Source organism: Lepidochelys kempii, chromosome 13 (assembly GCF_965140265.1).
Source record: "Lepidochelys kempii isolate rLepKem1 chromosome 13, rLepKem1.hap2, whole genome shotgun sequence".
NCBI classification, from domain to species: domain Eukaryota; kingdom Metazoa; phylum Chordata; order Testudines; family Cheloniidae; genus Lepidochelys; species Lepidochelys kempii.
Genome location: NC_133268.1, coordinates 15,336,491 through 15,359,279, shown reverse-complemented (window position 1 = coordinate 15,359,279; position 22,789 = coordinate 15,336,491). Strand labels below are relative to the sequence as shown.

The 22,789-nt window shown below is 41.6% G+C and overlaps 1 protein-coding gene across 6 annotated transcripts in view; it reads right to left on the bottom strand.

The window, feature by feature from the left end:
- Positions 1 to 22,789, bottom strand: part of NFATC2 (nuclear factor of activated T cells 2) — a 135,377-nt gene that overhangs the window by 23,461 nt on the left and 89,127 nt on the right. For all 6 annotated transcript variants that reach the window (XM_073309387.1, XM_073309388.1, XM_073309384.1 and 3 more), the window contains exon 9: positions 20,711 to 21,406. In XM_073309387.1, the coding sequence (XP_073165488.1) occupies positions 20,711 to 21,406 (696 nt within the window). The remainder of the gene's footprint in view (positions 1 to 20,710; positions 21,407 to 22,789) is intronic.

The following is a 22,789-nucleotide window of genomic DNA, read 5'->3' as shown; positions in this document are numbered from 1 at the left end:
TTTATTGAATTTCATCTTGTTGATTTCAGACCAATTCTCTAATTTGTCAAGATCATTTTGAATTCTAATCCTATCCTTCAAAGTGCTTGCAACCTCTCCCATCTTGCTGTCATCCTCAGATTTTATAAGCAGGATCATCATTTACTATGGGCAAGGTGGTGGTGGTGGGGGGCAGTTCCTCCCAACATTAGTTTGTCCCCTCCCCACTTTTCATAGGTCTATAGGCTCCATTTTTTGTCCTCTTCCCCCACCCCCAGAATTTGCCAGATAAAATATAATCACATGTAATGTTCTAAATGCTCACAAATGATGTCCCTGTTTATAAGCATTCTCTCCACTCCTTTATTCAAGGCACTGAGGAAAGTACTGAATTGTACCAAACCCAGGGCAAACTCCTATGGTACTACACTAGATGTGATCTCCCAGTTTGACAGGGAACCACTGATAACTATTCTTTGAGTATGGGTTTTCAAACAGTTGTGCACCCATTTTATAGTAATTCCACATTTCCCTAGTTTGCTTATGAGAATGTCACGTGGGCCAGTGACAAAAGCTTTACTAAAATCAAAGAAAATAACAGAACGCCACTAGCCATCACCTGCAGACCCCAACTAAAACCTCTCCAGCGCATCATCAAGGATCTACAACCTATCCTGAAGGACGACCCATCACTCTCACAGATCTTGGGAGACAGGCCAGGCCTTGCTTACAGACAGCCCCCCAACCTGAAGCAAATACTCACCAGCAACCACACACCACACAACAAAAACACTAACCCAGGAACCTATCCTTGCAACAAAGCCTATTGCCAACTGTGTCCATATATCTATTCAGGGGACACCATCATGGGGCCTAATCACATCAGCCACACTATCAGAGGCTCGTTCACCTGCACATCTACCAATGTGATATATGCCATCATGTGCCAGCAATGCCCCTCTGCCATGTACATTGGCTAAACAGGACAGTCTCTACGTAAAAAAATAAATGGACACAAATCAGACGTCAAGAATTATAACATTCAAAAACCAGTCGGAGAACACTTCAATCTCTCTGGTCACTCGATTACAGACCTAAAAGTTGCAATTCTTCAACAAAAAAAACTTCAAAAACAGACTCCAACGAGAGACTGCTGAATTGGAATTAATTAGCAAACTGGACACCATTACATTAGGCTTGAATAAAGACTGGGAGTGGATGTGTCATTACACAAAGTAAAACTATTTTCCCAATGTTTATTTCTCCCCACTACTGTTCCTCAGATGTTCTTGTCAACTGCTGGAAATGGCCCACCTTGATTATCACTACAAAAGGTTGGGGTTTTTTTCTCCTCTCCTGCTGGTAATAGCTCACCTTACCTGATCATTCTTGTTACAGTGTGTATGGTTTCAGAGTAACAGCCATGTTAGTCTGTATTCGCAAAAAGAAAAGGAGTACTTGTGGCACCTTAGAGACTAACCAATTTATTTGAGCATGAGCTTCTTGAGCTACAGCTCACTTCATCGGATGCATACCGTGGAAACTGCAGCAGACATTATATACACACAGAGATTATGAAACAATACCTCCTCCCACCCCACTGTCCTGCTGGTAATAGCTTAACTAAAGTGATCATCAAGGTGGGCCATTTCCAGCACAAATCCAGGTTTTCTCACCCCCCCGCTCCCATACACACACAAACTCACTCTCCTGCAGGTAATAGCTCATCCAAAGTGACCACTCTCCCTACAATGTGCATGGTAATCAAGGTGGGCCATTTCCAGCACAAATCCAGGCTTTCTCACCACCCCCCTTTTTTCCGGGGACACACACACACACACACAAACTCACTCTCCTGCTGGCAATAGCTCATCCAAACTGACCACCCTCCAAGTTTAAATCCAAGTTTAACCAGAACGTCTGGGTAACACCCATTGTTTCATGTTCTCTGTGTATATAAAATCTCCCCACTGTATTTTCCACTGCATGCATCCAATGAAGTGAGCTGTTCTCACGAAAGCTTATGCTCAAATAAATTTGTTAGTCTCTAAGGTGCCACAAGTATTCCTTTTCTTTTTACTAAAATCAAGATAAGTCACGTCTACTGCTTCCGCTCTATCCACTAGGCCAGTAACCCTGTCAAAAAAGGAAATTAGGTTGGTTTGGCATGATTTGTTCTTGACAAATCCATGCTGGGTATTACTTATCACCCTATTATCCCCTCGGTGCTTACAAATTGATTGTTTAATAATTTGTTCCAGTCGACTGTATTTCTGCAGGGAAGGCTGCTTAGATGGGAATAATGTTTGTTTTGTAGAGTGGGGAACTAAATGAAGACAGAACTATAAAAAACATTCATAGTGAATCCTGAGACCATACCAAATCACCATTGCCCTTTCAAAGTGCCCTTATGGGGATAGCAAGATTCCTTTCCAAACCAACAAGTCTAAATTTCTTCCTGGTGTAAATACTCAAGAGACAAATACACCCACTTCAACAACACATTAGTAACATTTTGGATCTTCATCTTTTTCTCAATGACTAAATAAATAAATGAACCAATTTAATAAATGTTTTGTGTTTGTAAAGGAATGTTGTTTCTGTTCATATAAATTGATACTCCGAGGCTCAGAAGCATGTGGCTCCCCCCCCCCCCCTAACAGATATTAGTCACCAATTAGGATTGCCCAACTTCTGAGTTCTTTTGTAAACAAATATCCATTGTGCACATTGGGACAGATTTTGCAAAATTATAGCTATGCAATTTCATGCTTAATATGTGCACCCAGTCCACAGCTATATGAGAAAATCCGGCAACTGCATATAACTGCAAATGTAGTTATTTCCAATCACCTAGTTTGCACATGCTGTTGTAGTAATTATGAACACATATGAGAAGCACAAATTAGCACCCATGGGGTATGATACTGCAAGTTTCTGAGTGCCGTCTGCCAGGTACTAAGGCCCAGATCCTCAAAAGTATTTAGGCACTTAACTACCATTGAAATCAGTGACATGCCCAGCAATCAAATGGAGTTTAGGTGCCTAAATCATTTCAGCTCCCACTGGGAGATAGGCACGTATCTGGATCAGGCCCTCAAAGTTTTTCAAAGTCTGGCTCATACTATATCTCTTGCTCTGTATAATCTATCAGACAAACACATTATTCAATACACAACAACAATGGAAGTGCTACTCTAACAATTGGTAAGAGTCATTACAAACCGTGGATTAAACAGAGGGTTGAAGGGTGACGGGTTGGCAATAATAAGAGCAGGTATACAGACCCGGCTAATTAGTCGTGAGGTGATGTTGCCTCCTCATGGTTTCAATGCAACATCATTTTGATGAAGGCTATTGATGTAATGTTGCAGCGTTGTGTCGTGATAATGCAGTTCTCACAATGGGGAAGTGCTGCTTTGTGATGTGGCAAGGCATGACCAGAACATGTCAGTTTTTTCTTGAGGACTTGGGCCTGTACTATGGAAATTGGTCTGATAGGTGACTACTGCCGGTTTCCATAGCCCATGGCTAAGTGCAGAGGGGAAGGACCCCGAGCCAGCTGTCTGGGGAAGAACGCCAAAATCAATCAAAAGAACAGCTGTAAATTCTAATTACCACACTCCCATAATTTGTGTGATTGCAGGTGACTTGGCTGTATAACGCACCACACACTTAGGCATTTGTCAGCAGCTGGATGCAGGCTCAAATGGTATTCTACAGTATAGCATGCTTTCCTGGCATCTATTTGCAGCCAGTAGTAAGAAGCCTCTGGGATGGAATTACCTTCTTGGTCATGTGGGCCAGCAGCAAGAAAACAAGAAGGTGCCCAGCCATGGAGAGAAAAGATTCAGGAGGGACAAAAATGCTAAATGTAAAAGGAATAAAAATGAAGGGGATTCTTTGCTGGGGAAAGGTGCCAGACTGAAGCCTCTAGAGACTGACTCCAGTAAGGCCCTGATTCAGCGCTTCATCCCTATTCAGTAAAGTCCTTAAGTGTGTGCTTAAGTCCTGCTGTCTTCATGATACGCATACGCTTATGTGTTTTGATGAAGAACAGCTTGCAGTATGTGCATAAATGCTGTGCTGAACTGGAGCTAGAGTGGGCAACAGCAATGAAGGCTTTCCCCTTATTGCACTGCGAGTCTCCTGGCTTCAGGAGTGAGAGAGTAGGCCCATCTCTGTGGCTAATTCAATGATCAGCCTCTCAGCAAGGCTGCCAGTCAGCTTTAGTTAGATTCTCTGGGACAAGGGCTGTCTCCTATTCTGTTTGTACAGCACAATGGGGTCCCATTCTCGGCTGGTCCACAGGCACTACTGTAATCAACAATAATAATAGCTCAGTCTTTATTTTTGATGTAAATCACCACTTTTTAAAGGATATAAGGTCATCAGTTGGTAATGACTGCTGGTCACTGCTGCACCTGGTCTGCCTCTGAATCGCTGACCTGCCTATGGAAGGCTCCACTTGCTGTCAGCACCAGTTCTTGGGGACATCGACTCCCATCCCTTCCCGCCCCCAAATGTCTATTTTCGTGCAAAAGTTACAGTGCAAACATTATTGGTGGATATATTTCCACACCCATAAATGTTAGCTATAACAATCTCCAGGTTGTTTATCAAGTGCCCAAAGCGACCTGGGGTGTCACTGTGTGGGGGCAGCGTCAGAAGCGGGTGAGAGAGTTCTTTTTATTTTCTTTTTCTTTTTTTTAATTCTGAAATGTCATTTGCATCCAGCTGTTGATATTTTGGAAATCTGCTGGGCTTTGTTTTCCTCTGTGGTTCAGCATGGCTGCCTCCAGCTGCAAAATCCTAGGCAGCCAATGGCTGTACTTAAAGCAACAGCCTGTGAAATCCTGTGTTCTGCCTTGCTACATTCTTCTGTTAAGACTCTCTTAGCCTGCATTGCTTCTTTCCCTTCAAAAACTGACTTAAAAAACAAGACTGGACAAAACACTAGACAATGTACTGAAGGAAAAAATTGTACATTAGAGTCTAGAGGATGGACTGGATGATGTAGAAGGTCTTTTCTGTCTCCAAATTCTATGAGAAAGGGGACCCTGACCAGCATAGGGGATGCCACCTTGTTTATAAGCATCATTTTCAGGGTAAAATAAAGACATTGATAGGTGAGGCAGTTCTAGGTAGGATGTGCTCACTGCCCAGTTTGTAAAATCTTGTGGGGGACACACTCCCAACCACAACCATCGTCAACCCCAGCCCAAATTTTTGTTAAAGGGCAGGGACAGTTATAAAGGGCAGCATAATGTGGGTACTATCATAATACAACTATGAAGTATTAATGAAATGGCAAAGTACCCTGGCAACAGAGTAATGACATCACAGGCCATAGAAAATATGGTGGGATTTTCCACATTGTCCAGTAAGTAGGTATAGGAACCTAAAACTAGACAAGGACTTCATTCCTTTTGTGATTTCGCCCATCTAGTAGCTGAACTCATATACCCTGATTTTTACACACACAATGGTAAGTGCATTTGCACTCCTACTTTGCATGCTTAAGTGCCATGATTGTACACACTATCGATCCTTTATATTGAATTGCAGTGTTAATACAGAGAATGACTGTAAGGGATTTAGAGTAACAGCCGTGTTAGTCTGTCTTCGCAAAAAGAAAAGGAGTAACTTGTGGCACCTTTCTCTAAGTCTCTAAGGTGCCACAAGTACTCCTTTTCTTTTTGTAAGGGATTTGATCGCCTCACTGGCACTTACATGTTTCTACATACAACCAATGCTGAGCAGCAGTGGATCAGCACTTGGAGATACACGTATATTGGGAAAGTTAAATGAATGGATCAGAGTCCCAGCTGCAGCAGGGTGCGGCAGGGCAGGGGATGATTTTAGGTGCGGTGTCAAGGAAGTATTCACAGAAGGGCTTTGGCAATTGGAAGTGGGGAACTCATGCGATGGTGGGCTCACTAGCTTTGTGGGGAAGAGAGGATGAGAACATATGACAAGTCTGGTTGGAGAGCTTTAAGGTGCATAGCTGTTTAGCCAGTCTGCTGTCACTTGCACTGGGTTAGATTGCTGGTTTACAAAAACCAGCACCTATTTTGTAAAACCAATACCAAGTACCTGGAACCAGGGATATTTCATTTTCAGGGACTCATTTTCACCCTATGCTCTTGGGTTGCTGCAATGTATAATCACGTGCTGGTTGTGAGTAAAAGAGACAATAGAGATCTAGCGACCACACATACAGAAAAATACAAGGTAAAGTGGTTACACAAAAACCCTCCTGAGGTATTATACAAAGCAGAGAAGCAGAACATCCTGGCTGAACATAAATCCTGTTAGCCCTGAGTTTAGTTTATGATGCTTTTGCAGGACATCTGTTGGGGGAAAAAAGTAATTATAGAAGTATATGGTGCAGGATGCTTATAAGGTCCCTAAACTAGTGATAAAAGGAGGTATTTTATTTCCCTTTTACCCGGAATCAAAAATAACTAAAAAGCCCCATCCTCTATTTACCAAAGTGAAAACCCCCCAACCCTTTGAGGACAGGGATGGTTAAAAATGCCTCATTGATTTCATGTTGTTTTACATCCCCCAGAAGTAGAACCTTGTAGTGTGCCTTTTACCACAGCTGAACTCTGGGCAGGCATATAGGGGGAGGAGGAGAAAGGGGATGTGAAGTTTGCTGTGCAGTCCAGTAGATGAAAACACTACTGCTGTTTATAGAGGGAAACCCAGTTTGTCAGCCCAAATGAATTCCTTTGCTAATCCATGCAGGCTTCATGTTTTCCACCAGTCCCAGCCACTGTGAAGACTATCTTTAGGAGGCACAGTGTGTTTGGAAAGGAGCAGCTGGAAAGAGGAGGACGTTAATGCCAGCTTGGCAGGCTTTTTGGTATGGAAAAAGAGGAATGCTCTCTTGGGTCCCCCCACAAAATTAAAGCATATTCGTCCAGAGCAAAGTGATGCCAAGCACAACAAACAAAAACGGCTTTCCCCAAGCCTCCTGGGCAGCTTCCCTCCAAGGTTTCACAATGGTTTCCATAGAACTTGTTTTGCTATCATAACAAATTCAATCTATCCAGGCACTATGGCGCGCACTGTGTTCTGAAGACAAGAAAATTAATTTCCTGGCTTTTTGGCCTGCCAAGTCATTTTTGTCTAGGTGCCACAGACAGGGACTCCCCAGATAACTGGTGCATCTGCCTTTCAGCAAACTGTAACATTCGGCTTTTTAAAAGCCTCTTGCAATCTTTTAGTCTAAATACAGAGGAAAGACGAGTTAACTCTGCTGCAAGGGCTGAGAGGAGATGTTTTCCTTGGTTGAGCACTCCAATTCCGTGGCCTCAGATCATCCCAATTAAACCAAGCCAGCCTGTGTGCAATGTGTCTGTGTGCGGCAACATACATTTCCTGTAATAAACCAGCCTTCTACTGCATGTATCTCTCATTGCGTACATAAAGGAAACGAATGTCTCACTTTACTCACCACAATATTGTTGAAATGCTAGAAATTATTAAGGCCTAGTTGCGATTAAAGACTTGATTATTTGCACTGCTGAGCTGAGGTACTTTCTCTGAATGCACGCGAGGATAAGAAGTGTAGTGGAAGGTAACACACAGGGGAAACCCTCCTTGAGCATTTTAGCTGAGAGAGTCACGTTCCTCAAAGGTTTTAAATAGCCAAGATGTTTTCCTAAGTGTCAGACAAAATGGGGAAGCCGAAAGAAACGACTTGAACCACCAGGCCCAGACCCTCAAAGGTATTTAGATTCCTAACTTCTGCTGAAATCAATGTAAGTTAGGAGGCTAAATAACTTTGAGGGTTTCGGCCCCAGAGTTTTGGGAAACTCTAGGTCTTGATCTCAACTATATGGCTAGCCCCTAATTCTAGTTCAGAAATTCAATTCAGAGAAATCTGAATACATATTTGAACTATCCAGATCTTATTGAAAAGTGTTGTAGAATTTAACAGGGATAAAAGAACTAGAGTATAGCTTACTCTAAAAATGACAGACTATAATGGAGAATGGGAGCCTTTGGATAGGTTCTTATTTTAACACCACCCTCTCTAACTGTTTTGCAGGAATATAAATATTAAGTCTGATAGGATTACTTTTTTAAAAAAAAAACAGACAAAACAAACAAAACAATACTGCAAACATTACAGGAAGTTTCCTTTAACAAAATAAGTAATTAAGCTTTTGAGTTTTCCCTTGGGGGGAGACCTCTAGCATATCCAGCACTGAGCTGGGCATTTCATAAGACCAAGCAGTCTTGTGTGACAGCTGGTCAGATATGCCTGGTGGTCAGGATGGTAATATCAGGAGACAGGTACTCTGGTGATAACATGGCACATCCACCCCCAGAAAGTATAGATGCACTGGGAGGCGGGGGGAGGAAGGAATTAACAAAACTTAAAAAACAAAGGAAACCTCCTATATTATCCTATATTTATTTTCTGATTTAGCCTGTATCTGAGTGAGGAATCAGATCACTTCTTATTTTAGCCAAGCCAATTTTCTTACCCCCTACTTTGCAGTCTCACCTGTGTCTGGAATGGATAGGGCTAATGCATAACATTATTTCTATAACTATTTCATTTCAAAAGAACTGCCTGGAGAGTCTCCAATGTCACATGGGAACATGTTCTAGTCTGATAATTATTTACTTACACAAATACTGGACTAAATTTTCAAATATGGGTGCCTTTTAGTAACACTTGCTTTTTTGTGCGGCAACCCTTGCTATTATAAATGACAGCTGCGTGCCTCTGAAAAGTTAATTGCTCACACAACTAACCATTTTGATGGCTACCTGGAAATGAAGGTGTTAATACAACATCTATGGGCAGATTGGGTACAAAGGCAAATGCTGAGGATGTTACTTAGGTCAAATGGCTACAAATGCACAGAACTAGCCCTAGGCATTATTTGGTGCTATTTAAAATGAGACATTTGGGGCACCAGACAGCTTCCTTTCCAGTGGGCCTGTACCACTGTGGCTAGTGAGTCTGGTAAAGGCTGCCCAGGCAAGTGGAGTTCTTGTGAAATAACCAGTGCTATTATTGCTCATAATGACCAGATATTTAACCCAAGAAGGTTTTGAATGCCATAACTCTTCCACCACTGGCTCCTGGCTCATCCTTCTGGAGTGTCTCCCCTTCAGTTAGTCATGCTCGCTCTTTCAAAAGAAGCTTAGATACCACCTAAATAAACCAGCACAGATCGAGACATTGCAAATGTCATAAGAGTTATTCATATGTCTCACTATTTGTCCTACATTCGATTCAATTCATTCATGGATGATGAAGTCATTTTATCATTAAAAAAACCAAAAACCCAAACCTAACCACACTTTGGGGACCTTTGACTAGATTACGCTGGTACCGATGATCAGAGGGCGTGATTACAAGTTTATACTCCCCCTATTTCATTGCTTTTCTTTCTCTGGTCCAAATTAATTTGTGCATATTAAATGCAAAGTTCATGAGTCTTCATGCTAATTCAGGACTAATTCAAAGATAAGCATTATACATGGGTTTAGGTTGTCACAGATGTACAATTAACTTTCAAGTAATTTGGATTTTTCAGTAGGGCCTCAACCCAGTCTTCCCTGGTGCATGCACAATTTTTCATTCATGCAAATCGTGTGCACTTTGAACCACTAATAGCTGCTAATTTGCTCTAGTAGAATTGGCATGTGAAAATCACGTGTGTATACTATTGTCTGTGCTTCAAAGTGCATATACAAGTGTGCACAAAGGCAAATGTGCACATGGGTTGGTGGAGACAGCAAACTACAAATCTTTGCATTTTACTTTGAGGCAGTCTGCTAGTATAACGGTGAACACATATAAGGGCAAATTCTGCCCTCAACTGCAAACATACAGCACCCTTTAACATGCATGGGTGAAATCCTGGATGTGTTGAAGTCAATGACAATGCGTTCATCAACTTCAATTCAGCCAGGATTTTGCCCCATAGGAATTGTGTGTATGTAGCTGAAGATAGAATTTGGCCCATGCTTTCAAACTGGCGTGGAGTTTCAAAATTAGAAGTCCGTACTGGGCCATAGCTTAGCGGACTGGTTGGCTTAGAGCTTTCCTCCTGTGATATGGAGACTATTCGGTCAGAAGCTCAGTGTACATTAGCATAGCACTACATTGCTAGTGAAATTCCTAGGAGAGACTTCAGTGGAGCTATGCTGATTTATACCAGCTAAGGAGATGTCCCTTGTACGACTAAAGTAGACCACCACTTTACTTTATCCCAAGGCCAGGGATAACAAAAGTTATTTCTATCTGATCTCTGGAAGACACAGCACAGAGACCACAGACTTAATGTGGCTAAGACTATAACAGGGATCAGAAATGAACCATTAGCCAGAATGGGCAGGGATGGTGTCCCTAGCCTCTGTTTGCCAGAAGGTGGGAATGGGTGATAGGGGATGGATCACTTGACGATTGCCTGTTCTGTTCATTCCCTCTGGGGCACCTGGCATTGGCCACTGTCAGAAGACAGGATACTGGGCTAGATGGACCTTTGGTCTGACCCAGTATGGCCATTCTTATGTACCAGAGAGACTATAGTATGTGTATTAGAGGCGGGCACACACACCAGAATTTGTTTTTGATTTTGAATGCCCCAAAGATGTATTGGGGGGGGGGGGTTGGTTGTGACCCCACCTGTGAAATTTGCATCTGGATTTACCCAGATTTCAAACACTTGCAAAACTGGAGTTTGGACTTTTGATTCTGACTCATCACTGTGATTTATCTATTTTAGGTTACCTGTTACCTTCCCCTTATTTCTTCTTTATTAACCTTAAAAATAATATATTATAAAATGAGAAACAAGGAGTATGAAAGTCAGCAGCCTGATACAAATTACTGAGATGTAAATCAGCAGGGTAAGGATGTTCAGTCATTTTCTCCCCCATCTCTGACTGCTGCTGGGTTGGCCCAAGATGTGCTGCTTGCTTTTTCAAATCACTGAAGCCAAAGATGTAAAAGACCTTTCAGGTCATCAATGCAAAATTGTCCCTACAGTGTTTCTTCTAGAATACTTGTCCAGTCTGATTTTAAAGTTTCTCTAGAAACATACAGCATTGAAATTAGAGCATAAAAGTGTGTTGGAACTGGTGAGTAAGCGGTCCTATAAAACAGTCTGTGAGAGTAAGCTCATAGCAGCTTCTGCTATGGACAGAAAAAGGGCTCTCACCCTTGAGAGCTTTCTTAAGAAAACTGACTTGCAAATGGATGGAAAATTCAGATGATTCATCACCAGTTTTCTTTTTTTAAAAGCACAGTGGTCAGTAAAAAAAAGTTTTTATGTGAGACAAATTATGATGACCAGGTGGAAGAAAACTATATTTTAAATGCCTCATCCATAAGGCTTCATTTGTATTTGAAAAGGCCCATCTTTCCAATGTGTTAAGAATGAACGATCATGCCCCAAATGATCATGAGATTGGCTACAAATCATGCAATTTTAAAAGAAATACAGTTGGGGTTGTTTTTATTTGCCTCTCGGTTTCTGAACCTTTGCGGTTCATGTTTCCAAGTTTTGTTCCACAACTACAAAGGCTTGAAACTTACTTAAAACAAACAAACAAACAAACAAATAAAAGCTGATATTCTGACTCCAGGCACTGGGTCCTGGAAAAACATGAAATATTGCCGAACTCACAATAAAATTGCAAGAGCTGGCAATACAGTTGCGCTATGCATAAGGCCTTGGATACTGATTATTTGGTTACGTTAACACGAAAATGAAGGTACTGATTACAAGGGAGTGAGAACTGGATGTACTCGCAGAACAATGACATACATGAAAGACTCATGTGCTGGGGTCATAAGAAAAAGGACAAATCCGCCACACAATTACAGCCAGTGGATTGCATTAGCCTTGTCAGAAGTACATGGCCATTAGGATCAATTTTTTCAAAAGGCAGAGATTTGGGTCCTTAGCTAAGAAACATGTGCAAAGCTCATGTGATTATTGCCAATGTGACCATCAGAGGTGGTGTGTGCATAAATAGCTAGTGAGGCACCTAGGGAGAAATTACCCCTGTGCATCTCTTAGGCGTCGTTTACACTTAAAGGTGTTGGCAGTTTAGCTATGCTGGTATAGTTAAACCAGCAGAGACATCCTAGTGTAGACACAATTATATTGGTATAAAAGTATTTCTACCAACATAGCTTATCTGGTTTCCCTGAACAGACATAAACTATGCAGATACAAGCACTTTTATACCAATATAACTGCATCTAGGGCTTAATAGCAATGTCAGCAAAAGAAATCACACACCCCTAATCAACATAACCAGGTGGTAAAACTTCTAAAAGTGTAGACCAAGCTTCACAGCCCCTTTCCCAGGGCTTACATGGTGAAGGGGGCACTATATGGGCCCGGTACAGAGAGCACTGTCTGGGTGCTGTGTACAGTGATGTAGTTCACCCAAGCAGCAATTTGTTCATACATTTACCTGCTTTGCATGTGCACTTACAGTAACTGCAGGCATGGTCATGCACACAGATTTTTATCATGCCTTTTATAAATTTGGCCTTTGGGGAAATATTTCAGTTAAAAATAGTAAAGATTTTGATTTAATTAAAATAATCTTTGCACAAGCAACCTAGCAGCCCCTCTGCATATAATGAGCTATTAGGGAGGAGGAAAACTTTTGATATATTTTAACATTATGTTTACACGCTTTACACGCTGACACGTGGTACAGTCTAGTGGATCGCACAGAGAATTGGGAATTAGCACTCCTTGTTCTATTTTCACTTTTGCCAGTGACTTCCTGTATGAGCTTGGGCAAGTCACGTAACCACTGTGTGTCTCAGTTTACCAATCTGTGTCATGCAGACAATAACACTCACCTGCCTCCCTAGCTAGTAGTGTAAGGCATAATTCATTAGTGTGTCTCTCCCTAGAGTGAAAGGTGTCCCAGACGTGACAAGTACTGTGGTTATCCCTTTAATTTAAAAGTTCTGTGTGAATTGAGCAAGTAAAAGTAAATATATGGCCTATTTTGGCAAGTGTCTTCCAGCAGATGGACATCTAATGATGTTCCTATGGTCTTCTTTATAGGAGCTGTCTGCTGCCCATGATTCAGACTGTCTATGGAATGCAATGAGTGTAAAGTAAGTGAACAACAAGTCTGGGAATGGACTTTTATTGTGGTTTAGAAGCTTTCAGTTCCCAAATGCATGAACACATTCCTTTTTCAAGTTATTGTTTTCCAGGATTTCAAAATTACAATCGAAAGTTGTTTCATGCCATCTGGAAGCTGACTCCTTGGTGCTGATAATCGTCAACTGGTTTAGTCTCCAAACAAGCTTGTCTTCCACCAGCAAGTAGATGGGATGTTTTCTTGTCTTGGTGCACCAGTTGTCTGAGAGGCCCTACCCACAAACACAGTGAGCGTATATATACCCCTACGTGACTATCCGTTCTCCACAGTCTGCGTGCTCTCTTAATGGACTTTGCATGTTCTTCTGAACAGGAAATGCTTTGTCAGAAACTTGCCTGTGGGCATTGTGCTGCACCAATTAAAGATTCCTGAACTCAAGAACAAAGGGATGCTAGTGGAACTATGCTTTTAATCACTTGGTTCATTTTTTTCCTTCCTCCACAGCTGATTTTGGATGTATGGCGTGTTTTTTGTTTGTTGTTTTATTTTGGTTTGGTTTTTTTGGATAGCTACTCAGGAATGCTGCTAGGGAAACATCTTCATTTTTACATATGCAGAGAGGATGTCAGGCTACTTATGCAAAGGTTACTTGAATACAATAAAAATATTTACTATTTTTAATTGTAATATTGCCTTGAGTGCCAAAAATGTTTAGAATTGGAGTTTCTGGGGTTCGTACACATGTGAAAAAATGCTTGGGCTTTTGTGGTCTTGTTTTGTTTCAAGAGGCCTGTGAAAAATCAGGTGTGAGCCAACCATGACAATAATAATACCTGGCACTTAGCCAAGTAAATGCCACCTTTTCCCCAAGGATTCTTGTGCATTTTACTAACATGCATCAACTTGGCCTCCCAACACCTCCTGTGAGGTAGGATAACTATTAGGATACATTTTTACATAAGGGTACACCAAAGCCCAGAGTGGTTAGGTGACTTGACTTTTTCATGTCCCTGGCAGAGTTGAGAATAGAATGCAGGAGTCCTGCCTCCCATTGTTATGTTCTTTCCACCTCTTTTTAATAGATATTAAGCTCTTGAAGGCAGGGACCATCTTTCTGCTCTGAATAAGCAGAATAAGTAATAATAATAATAATAATTAATAAAATATATGGGGTGCAGTGGAACCAAAACATAGAATAGTGACCTCAACTGAGACCAAGTGGATAATGCTCAGTAGTAAGAGCTATAGGACCAGCATCAGATTGGCTAATGCATAGATTTGCTTTAATCCAGGTGAAATTGTTTGGAGAATGTACAGGCTCTACTCGGAGTCCACTGAATCTGTGACCACACCTTCTATGAAAAGTAGTTCTAATCATAAACAGAAAGTGGCTTTTTTGATGCAAATGTTTTCTCTACTCAAACCACAGCCCTACAAAATACAAATTCACTACCTTCTATAATGCGAGAAAATAGAAAGAGAAAAAGGCATTTTTCTCCCTCAACTATAGGCTCCTTTGTGATCTTGTCCAACACTCATAGGTGGGAAAAGAGAGAGCTAAAACTGTAACGTAAGCATAGGAGACCATGTTCTGTGCAGCCTGAAGTTGAAAGAAACAGTGTGACTCAGAGAGATAGCTTCACTGAATCCAGTCAAAGGGCTGGATCCTTGGCCCCAGGTAAGTTTTCTGTGCTACTGCAGTAGCGTGAAGGGGACTTTAAGCTGCCTTAATCATGCAGCTAAGGTTCCCCTTGTGCGGGGGAATCCCCAGCTGACATAAAGCTGACATCGCTGGCTTTAGGCCACGTGCTCCTTTACCCGCAGCAGAGGGGGCTGGAGAGGGCAGAGCTGGAGCTCAGTGAGCTGTGATAATTCTGGCCCACAAGAAAGGTCCAATGAAGACTGCTCCAGCTGGAATAAATTAGAGCAGCCCTGTGCCCTGCAACTAACTGCAAGTCCTTCCTCTTCTTTCCTCCCATATAGATATAATCCTCACCTTCCCGAAATACTGCTTCTTGCCCTGAAACACAGCCAGGGCCTTGCACAGGAGCACAGCAGGCCCAAGCCTGCATTGGAGAAGTGCAAGAAGCCTCCCCATTTGCCCCGCCATCGGTGAGTCCTGATGCTCTGAACGTACAAAATGTCTGGGGTCAGATGCAGCCACAGTATGGGCTAGCACCACGGTTGCAGTCCCGTCCAGTGGGTGGTACAGCGGCTGCACTATGCGGGTGCTCCAGGAAGCACTGTGTTTTCTTGAGATACGCTCCCTCCCACAGCATCTCCCGAAGGAGGGCTGCTTTGCATTGGACGCCCAGTGGAAGCCTGTGGCTAACGATACAACCTGGTTCATTATTAGTAAGAGAGAAAACAAGAGATGCACACTTCAACTCCTGGACGAGTCCTGGGGACCCTGTAAGGCCTGGTAACTTTCTCAGAGTGGGCGGAAGCATGCAATAGAATAATTTCCTAAGCATCTGGTGACACTTTTGTGTCATGCTGAACAAAGATAAGTAGAATCATCCTGAAGTGTCAATAATCAGAATAAAAATCTCATTTGGGCGACAATTACTGTGGTGTGTGGCAGAACCCACAGAGAGTAATATCCTGGTCTTAGTGAAGGTGAGTGAAAGTCCTAGGTCATTTATATGTATCACAAGGTGCAGGTTGCAATTTCAGTTCTACTGAAACATCCGTTTCAAGTGCAGTTTTTCTGTGAAGTAACTTTGCTATAAAAGGGCTCCACGGAACTGCAAGTCTGATGAACTGCGGGAGTTGTGCCTACCGCCTTCCTTCTCACTGCTCTTCTAATTACTGACACACTGAAAATAATTCAGCTATATTGCAGCAGAGAGGCTATTTTGTGGTTTTGAGATGTGGTTAGATAGTTGCCATCTGAATGACAAACATATTTCTTTGTGAAGTAAAAAAACATGTAACTTACGTATTCTCAGGCTGGAAAATCAATACCACTTTGGAGAGCAGCTACATATTTATTTACTTATTTAAGGCCAGATTCTACCACCTTTATTTACTCCCACTGAGTCTGTCTAAGGTAGTTTTGTGGCCACTATTTCTGTAGTATCTGAGTGCCTCACAATCATCAACATATTGATGTCAGTACCCCCTCACCAGGGTATTGTGATTTTTCCATTTTACAGATGGAGAATTGAAGCACACAGAGGCTAAATGACTTGCCCAAGGTCACACAGGAGCTCTGTGCAATTGCAGGTACTTGAATCTTTGTAGGCTAGTTCCCTAGCAACTGTGCCTTCCTTTTTGTACCCTAGATTTAGAGACTTCTGTGCCTAGTGGCACATGGGGCAATCCACTTTGCCCACTGCTGTCTATCCAGAGCAAGATGTTTGATTCCACTGGAAGTTGTCTCTGTGATGGCAGCATCCTTTTCAATTATCCTGCGCTAGGTCATTCTTTGTCCTCCCCACCTTCTCTTTCTTCCAGGTGGAATCCAATCTAAGATGTATCTTGTGCTTCTAACACAGAGTAGCATGGGGGAAATGGTTGAAACAGGTCCAAATCTGAACCCTGGATAAAATCTCCCTGAAGAGCTGGACAGACTTAATTTAGACAACATCCAACTCAAGTTATCTCCATCTGTTTTCCATTTCCAAACAGAACCTAAACTGCTGGATAGCTTTGTTCTATGCTCCCTTTAAATAATGTTATGGAAGGACAAGAAGTTTGGTGGTTCTGTCAGCCCTTGCCTGTGAGACTAAGGAAGCTGAGAAGAAGATGGAAGTGAATGGCAGTGGATTGGAAAGGTAGTTAGTGGAAGTGTAACACCGACAAAACCCGGTTGCCAGTGGGTGGGATCGAACCTGGGACCTCTGAAGCTTAGTGCCTGAGCCTCTAGTGCATGAGCTAAAAACCAACTGGCTGTTAGCTAAGGCTGCAGGGCAGACTCATTTAACTCTCTCCTTAAGTGGTCTCAGTGCCACTAGATGAGACAGAACACCACACCCAGGAGGTGTGTGGGTTACACAAGCCAGCTGACCTCTTGTTGTAAGGTGGCACACACAAGTGGAACTATCATAGGAAGGCATCACCGATGAGTATGTGTAGCATTTGGGCACAGGAAGTGGCAATATTGTTTGGAGGTGGAACAAGAATCATATTTTAAAAGTAAGATGAAAAGGAAGGGCTACGTGGATTACTCTAATAGTATGTGTCAGCGGCAGGGGTCCTTGGAACCGAGAGTGCACTGGGCAAAGAAAGAGTCATGATCTCAAAAAGAAGAAAAGCTGCTTTTTAGCTGCAGAGATGGGAGGAGAATTACTACAGGGAGACAACATAACGGACCTGGCAGCAGAAACACAATAAGAGGGCCAGAAGAAAAAAAGAGAAATAATATTAATAATAATAATAATTGTACCCTGTATTTCTCTGGTTGCTTCCAAGATTGTTCAAACATTAATGAACACTATAGCCCTGTGTGGCAGTAGTTGTTATCTCCCATTGAACAGATGAGGAACCGATGGGGCAGGATTTGCCCAAGGTCACACAGGAACTTCATGTCAGAGCTGAGAATAGATTCTTAGTTCCCTGAATTGCAAGACTTTGCATTAACCACAAGAGCAAGGGACTTGGAAACAGAGAGGAGAGGGAAGGATGCAACTGTAATACAAAAAAACCCCAAACCAAACCAAAAACCCCACCAATCCTGGCGTGTCAGCAGAAATCTAGAGAGAGAAGAACAGGATGAAGGACTAGAAGGAGAAAGATGGGGAAGGGGAAGAAAAGAGAAGGGAAGCAAGAAACACCAAAACAACCATGGTCTTAGTAGTAACTATGCAGAAGTAGTCAGCTACAGCACAATACAACCATCCAGCTGGTTAAACCTAACCATGGGAAGGAAGAGACAAGGTGGGTGAGGTCATATCTTTTATTAGACCAACTTCTCCTGGTGAAAGAGATAAGCTTTGGAGCTACACAGAGCTCTTCTTCAGGTCTGGGAAAGGTACTCAGAGTATCACAACTAAATACAAGGTGGAACTAGCCATGGGAATGATCATCTAAGCATCTACCTGATAAGTATCACAGCAAGATTAATCACCTCTTATAATCTCAGGAGATCGATTCAGCCAAAGGGACTTGTCAAACTTCCATAATTGTATTGCTCTGGGTTTCTTTTAATACTATAAAGTGCAAAAATAAATTTTATAGTTAGCAAAATGTGGTTTTTGTTATATTCTGAATCACTTTTCCCCATGGAAAAGCAAAGTGGTTTTCAAGACCTGAACATTTTGGAATCATGTGTTTTGCAAAGTAAAGCATAACTACCCCAAGGGCTCCTTCTTAATAAAGTAAACATGTAGGGAAGGGAAATACTAGTGTGAATAGTTCCCCATAGTCCATCTTGGGCATAATACCTTATAATTAATCTGAGAATTCTGAAAATTCAGATGATTGAGAGCTGACCTCTAGTTTTGACCTACAATGTGCAATATCATGATAATTTGTGCATACTTAATATTTCCATTCCATGGATGGATGTGGCCTCTATCCTAAAAAAATAGCTGAAAGAACCCTCTGAATAAGAATACAGTTTATGCTAAGGATTTTAAGGGCTCCAATGAGCTATTATGATTTAAACAGGTAAATAAAATGTGTCCAAATGTCAGACCAAAGCAGCTCTTTTACCCTGTTGTGTCACTTGCAAAATTTCTCCATAGAAAAGGGTTCTGTTCTGTAGTCCTGACTCAGACACAACTCCCACAAACAACTAACTTTGAGCAATATTGTATGCTCAGGGGGCATGCAATTTTTTCATGCTTTTCCGAGACAAAGGCACCTATTGTGAATGTAGGCACTAATATCCCATAGAGTTCAGTGGAACGTTAGTATACAGACCAGCAGCCAACCTGATGACAAAGATGTTCAAACAGAAGCCTGGAATTTCATTCCCAACTCACTGCCAGTCTTTCACTTGCACCCCCTGTTTTATAACACATGCTTTGAGGTACACTGTGCACCATTCTGATGCACTCATGGTATAGTTGGGCATTACAGATGTGATCCAAAGCCCACTGAAGTCTTTCTTTTAACTTCAGTGGGTTCTGGAACAGGCCCAAAGTTCATCAGACTTAACTTTGAATTTCTTTATTTTTTCATTTGTATTGCAACCATGAGATTTTTTTGTGTGTGTCCAATATTTATAGAAAGGAGGAAGAATCTCTGATGCCCTAATATTAAAAGAATGTAAAGACACAGTGGCCACTTCTATTACAGAGAAAAATTACCTCGCGCTGTTATAATGCTGCTTTCGCTGAGCAGTCCCTGGCTTTTGCTTACTTTATTTATTTCAGGTCCAAAAAATACTAGCAAAATTCTCTCTGCAGACAAAGATCATTTTATATTTGTAAGAACTGCCCCAGAATGATTGCTGTAATGGGGCCAAGATGACATCAACTGCCATGGCTGAATGAAGAAGCTCAAACATTTCAAATACAGACTACATTAAGAAGGAAAAAAGTGTGTCTGTGAGGGGTGGGGAATAGAAACCTGTTCTGCCCGCAGCAAGCAGCCATGATGATCATATCAGATAAATGTGTCCTCAAATACTCAGTACCTCTAGGTTCACAGAGGAAAACTGACAGGGCTAGAATTTCAAAATCTATACCTGTATAACTGTGCATGAAAGATCACTAAGTATTGTTTGCCTAATTTATACGTCGATTGTCAGAATTGCACGTGCACACGCATGGGACCAAAATTAGCAATTTGCACAGGTAATACTTGGATTGTGAGTGCAGTCACAGTAACAGCACATGAAAATTAGGTGTGCATTTTACATACACAATTACACAATCCAGCCCACTCCACTTATATGCAGCATTCTAATCAAGGGCTTGTGCTCCCATGGAAGTAAACATGGGTTTTGCTACTAACTTTAATAGGAACAGGATCTAGCCCCCAAGCCTTAGCTTTATATTTTTTGCCTGCTATGAAATAGTACTAATGTTTAACAAAACAACCAATCAACCCGTTTGCCAATAACTCTTATCTACCTAAGGATAAGCAGGATATATTCAAACAAGGCTTTACTTTTGCTTTTATTCACTGCTAACAGCTAAATCTACTGGGCTCACAACAAAGAAATGACATTGTTTTACTAATCAATGTACTACTGTTCATCTAGAACATCTGCAATAGTTTTGCCTGCAGCACAACCCCATTCATTATGTATCTTCATGGACTGTTCAATTAGGCTTTTTAAAAATGTATTTATTAAATGTATAAAAGGGTTTTACATTGTGGAATTTGCATTGATATAAATAATTTTTAAAAAAAACCACTTTTTGTCGGTTTCTCCATTTTCAACTAACGTTTGGCAAGTGGAAAAAAAATTAGAAACAGTTTAAAACCTGACAGCTCACCCCGTGACTTAAAGACAGAGGTTTTCTATGGACTGTGGAAATGCTTCATTTTTTTGCGTTGCTATCTACCAAAAATGCAGCTGATGAAAGGCTCTTACATTAAGAAAATATAAAACTTTACAAGGGATGGGTTCTCACCCTGTCAAGAAGGAGGCCACATTATTTTTGTACAGAGGACCAGATGGAATTATATGTAATAAAAAGACAGTGCTGCTTACCATCATCCAGATATGCCTGGTCCAGGTTCTGTTCCTGTTTAATAGTGACTCCGGCTGGTAACACTTCTTTCTGATCACTAATGGGTGGTCCATTTTTTGCTGCTCTTGGGCTTGTGGCTGTCTGCTGCTGAATCACGGTAGGATATGAACTTGGACTTATCCTTTGTGCTTGACTGACCTGAGGCTGGCTGGGTCTTGCTACATTAGAGGTAAAATTTTCACAGCACATGATATGCTGGAATTCTTGATGACTTCCACACCTCAGCTGCTGATTGGTTGGAGAATAGTGTATCACGGGAGAAGATTGTTGACTGCTTGGAGAGTGGTGGAGCACAGCTGAGGTTTGGCCTGGGGAACCAGCATGTACCAGCACTGACCTGTGTGCATCTGAAATGGAAACCTGTGTGGCCATCAAACTGGATTGCTGGTAGCCTAGTTGGCTAGGACTGAGACTTTTGCTTCTTTGGTATATTACAGCTGCTGGATTCTGTTGATGATATCGAGAATCAGTAGAAGATAGGCCTGAACGCAACTGCTGGCAGGAAGCCATAGTGGCCACAAGACAGGAAGGGGATTCGGTGACCATTGTGTGCTGTGAATAGTAAGGCTGTGTTACTGTTCCCAGACCACTGTGTACTGTATTGCAGATTAAAGCTGGATCATAGTCATCAATGGGCTCTGTTTTGATTGATGGTACTAGAATAAAGCATGCAAAGGACATTATTCTTAACGAGCAACTGAGACACAACGATTTTTTTCCCCTGGCACTAAGAAGAGACCTAAATCATTGTGAGAGTGTGTGTGGGTGAGTGCACTCTCCACAAGGGCACTACAGGTAGTAAATTGCTTGAGTGCAATCATGGGAGAATCTCTCGTGAAAGCACTTAGCGTTAGGATGGACAAAAACTTTACCCAAAACTTAAACCTCATATTTCTCAAGGTTCAAACATTCAGATTAGCTTATTATTTTTATTGCTGTGATTTTAATTCATTTTTGTCTCAGTTCTGCAATTTCTAGTTCTAGGTGAAACCCAAAGCAAAACTACAAAGAAACCAGGAGAGAGGCATTCCTCATAGCACTTCTGACCCCAATGGAAAACGGAATTAATAGACAGTTTCTGAGACGTGCTGATATCGCAAGATTTGCAGCCCTGTTTTCCAGTCCAAGAGATTAATTAGAGATCCAAAGGAACAGACTAGGCTTGACCATTTTTTAACGCTGTCTTCGAGACCCAACCTTTTTGCATAAGTCTTCCCCAGTAACAACGGCCGACATCATCAATAAAAGGAGAATAAACTCCCATTTGTAAAAGTCGACTGAATCTTAATGTTGTGGGAAAAGAAGGGTTTTTTGCAGGCAAATAATGCAATTTTTACTTCTTGTAACCATCCCTACATCTTAATGCCCTGAATCTTAGTGCAGATAAGATTCCGGGCATACCAGGCAGACTGGACAACAGTTATATAGACAGTAAAAACAACAAGGAGTCCTTGTGGCACCTTAGAGACTAAGAAATTTATTTGGGCATAAGCTTTTGTGGGCTATAACCCATTTCATCAGATGCATGGAGTGGAAAATACAGTAGGCAGGTATAAAAATACAGCACATGAAAGGATGGGAGTTGCCTTACCAAGTGGGGGGTCAATACTAACGAGGCCAATTCAATTAGGGTGGATGTAGCCCATTCCCAACAGTTGACGAGAAGTATCAACGGAGGGAAAATTATTTTATATTCTATTATATAAATTATATTTATACCTGCTTACTGTATTTCTCACTCCATGCACCTGATGAAGTGGGTTATAGCCCACGAAAGCTTATGCCCAAAAAAATGTGCTAGTCTCTAAGGTGCCACAAGGACTCCTCGTTGTTTTTACTGATACAGACGAACACGGATACCCCTCTGAAACCTGTAGACAGATAAATTTCTAATGGAATCTTATAGCTTTTTTTTAAAGTTTACATTTTGAGGCTCTTTTTGAAATAACAGCGTATTTACAAATGTAATTTCACAGTGCAACAATTTAGTGGCCATCAAAAGCCTTAACTCTCTCTAACTGTGAATCAGATAGAGCAGT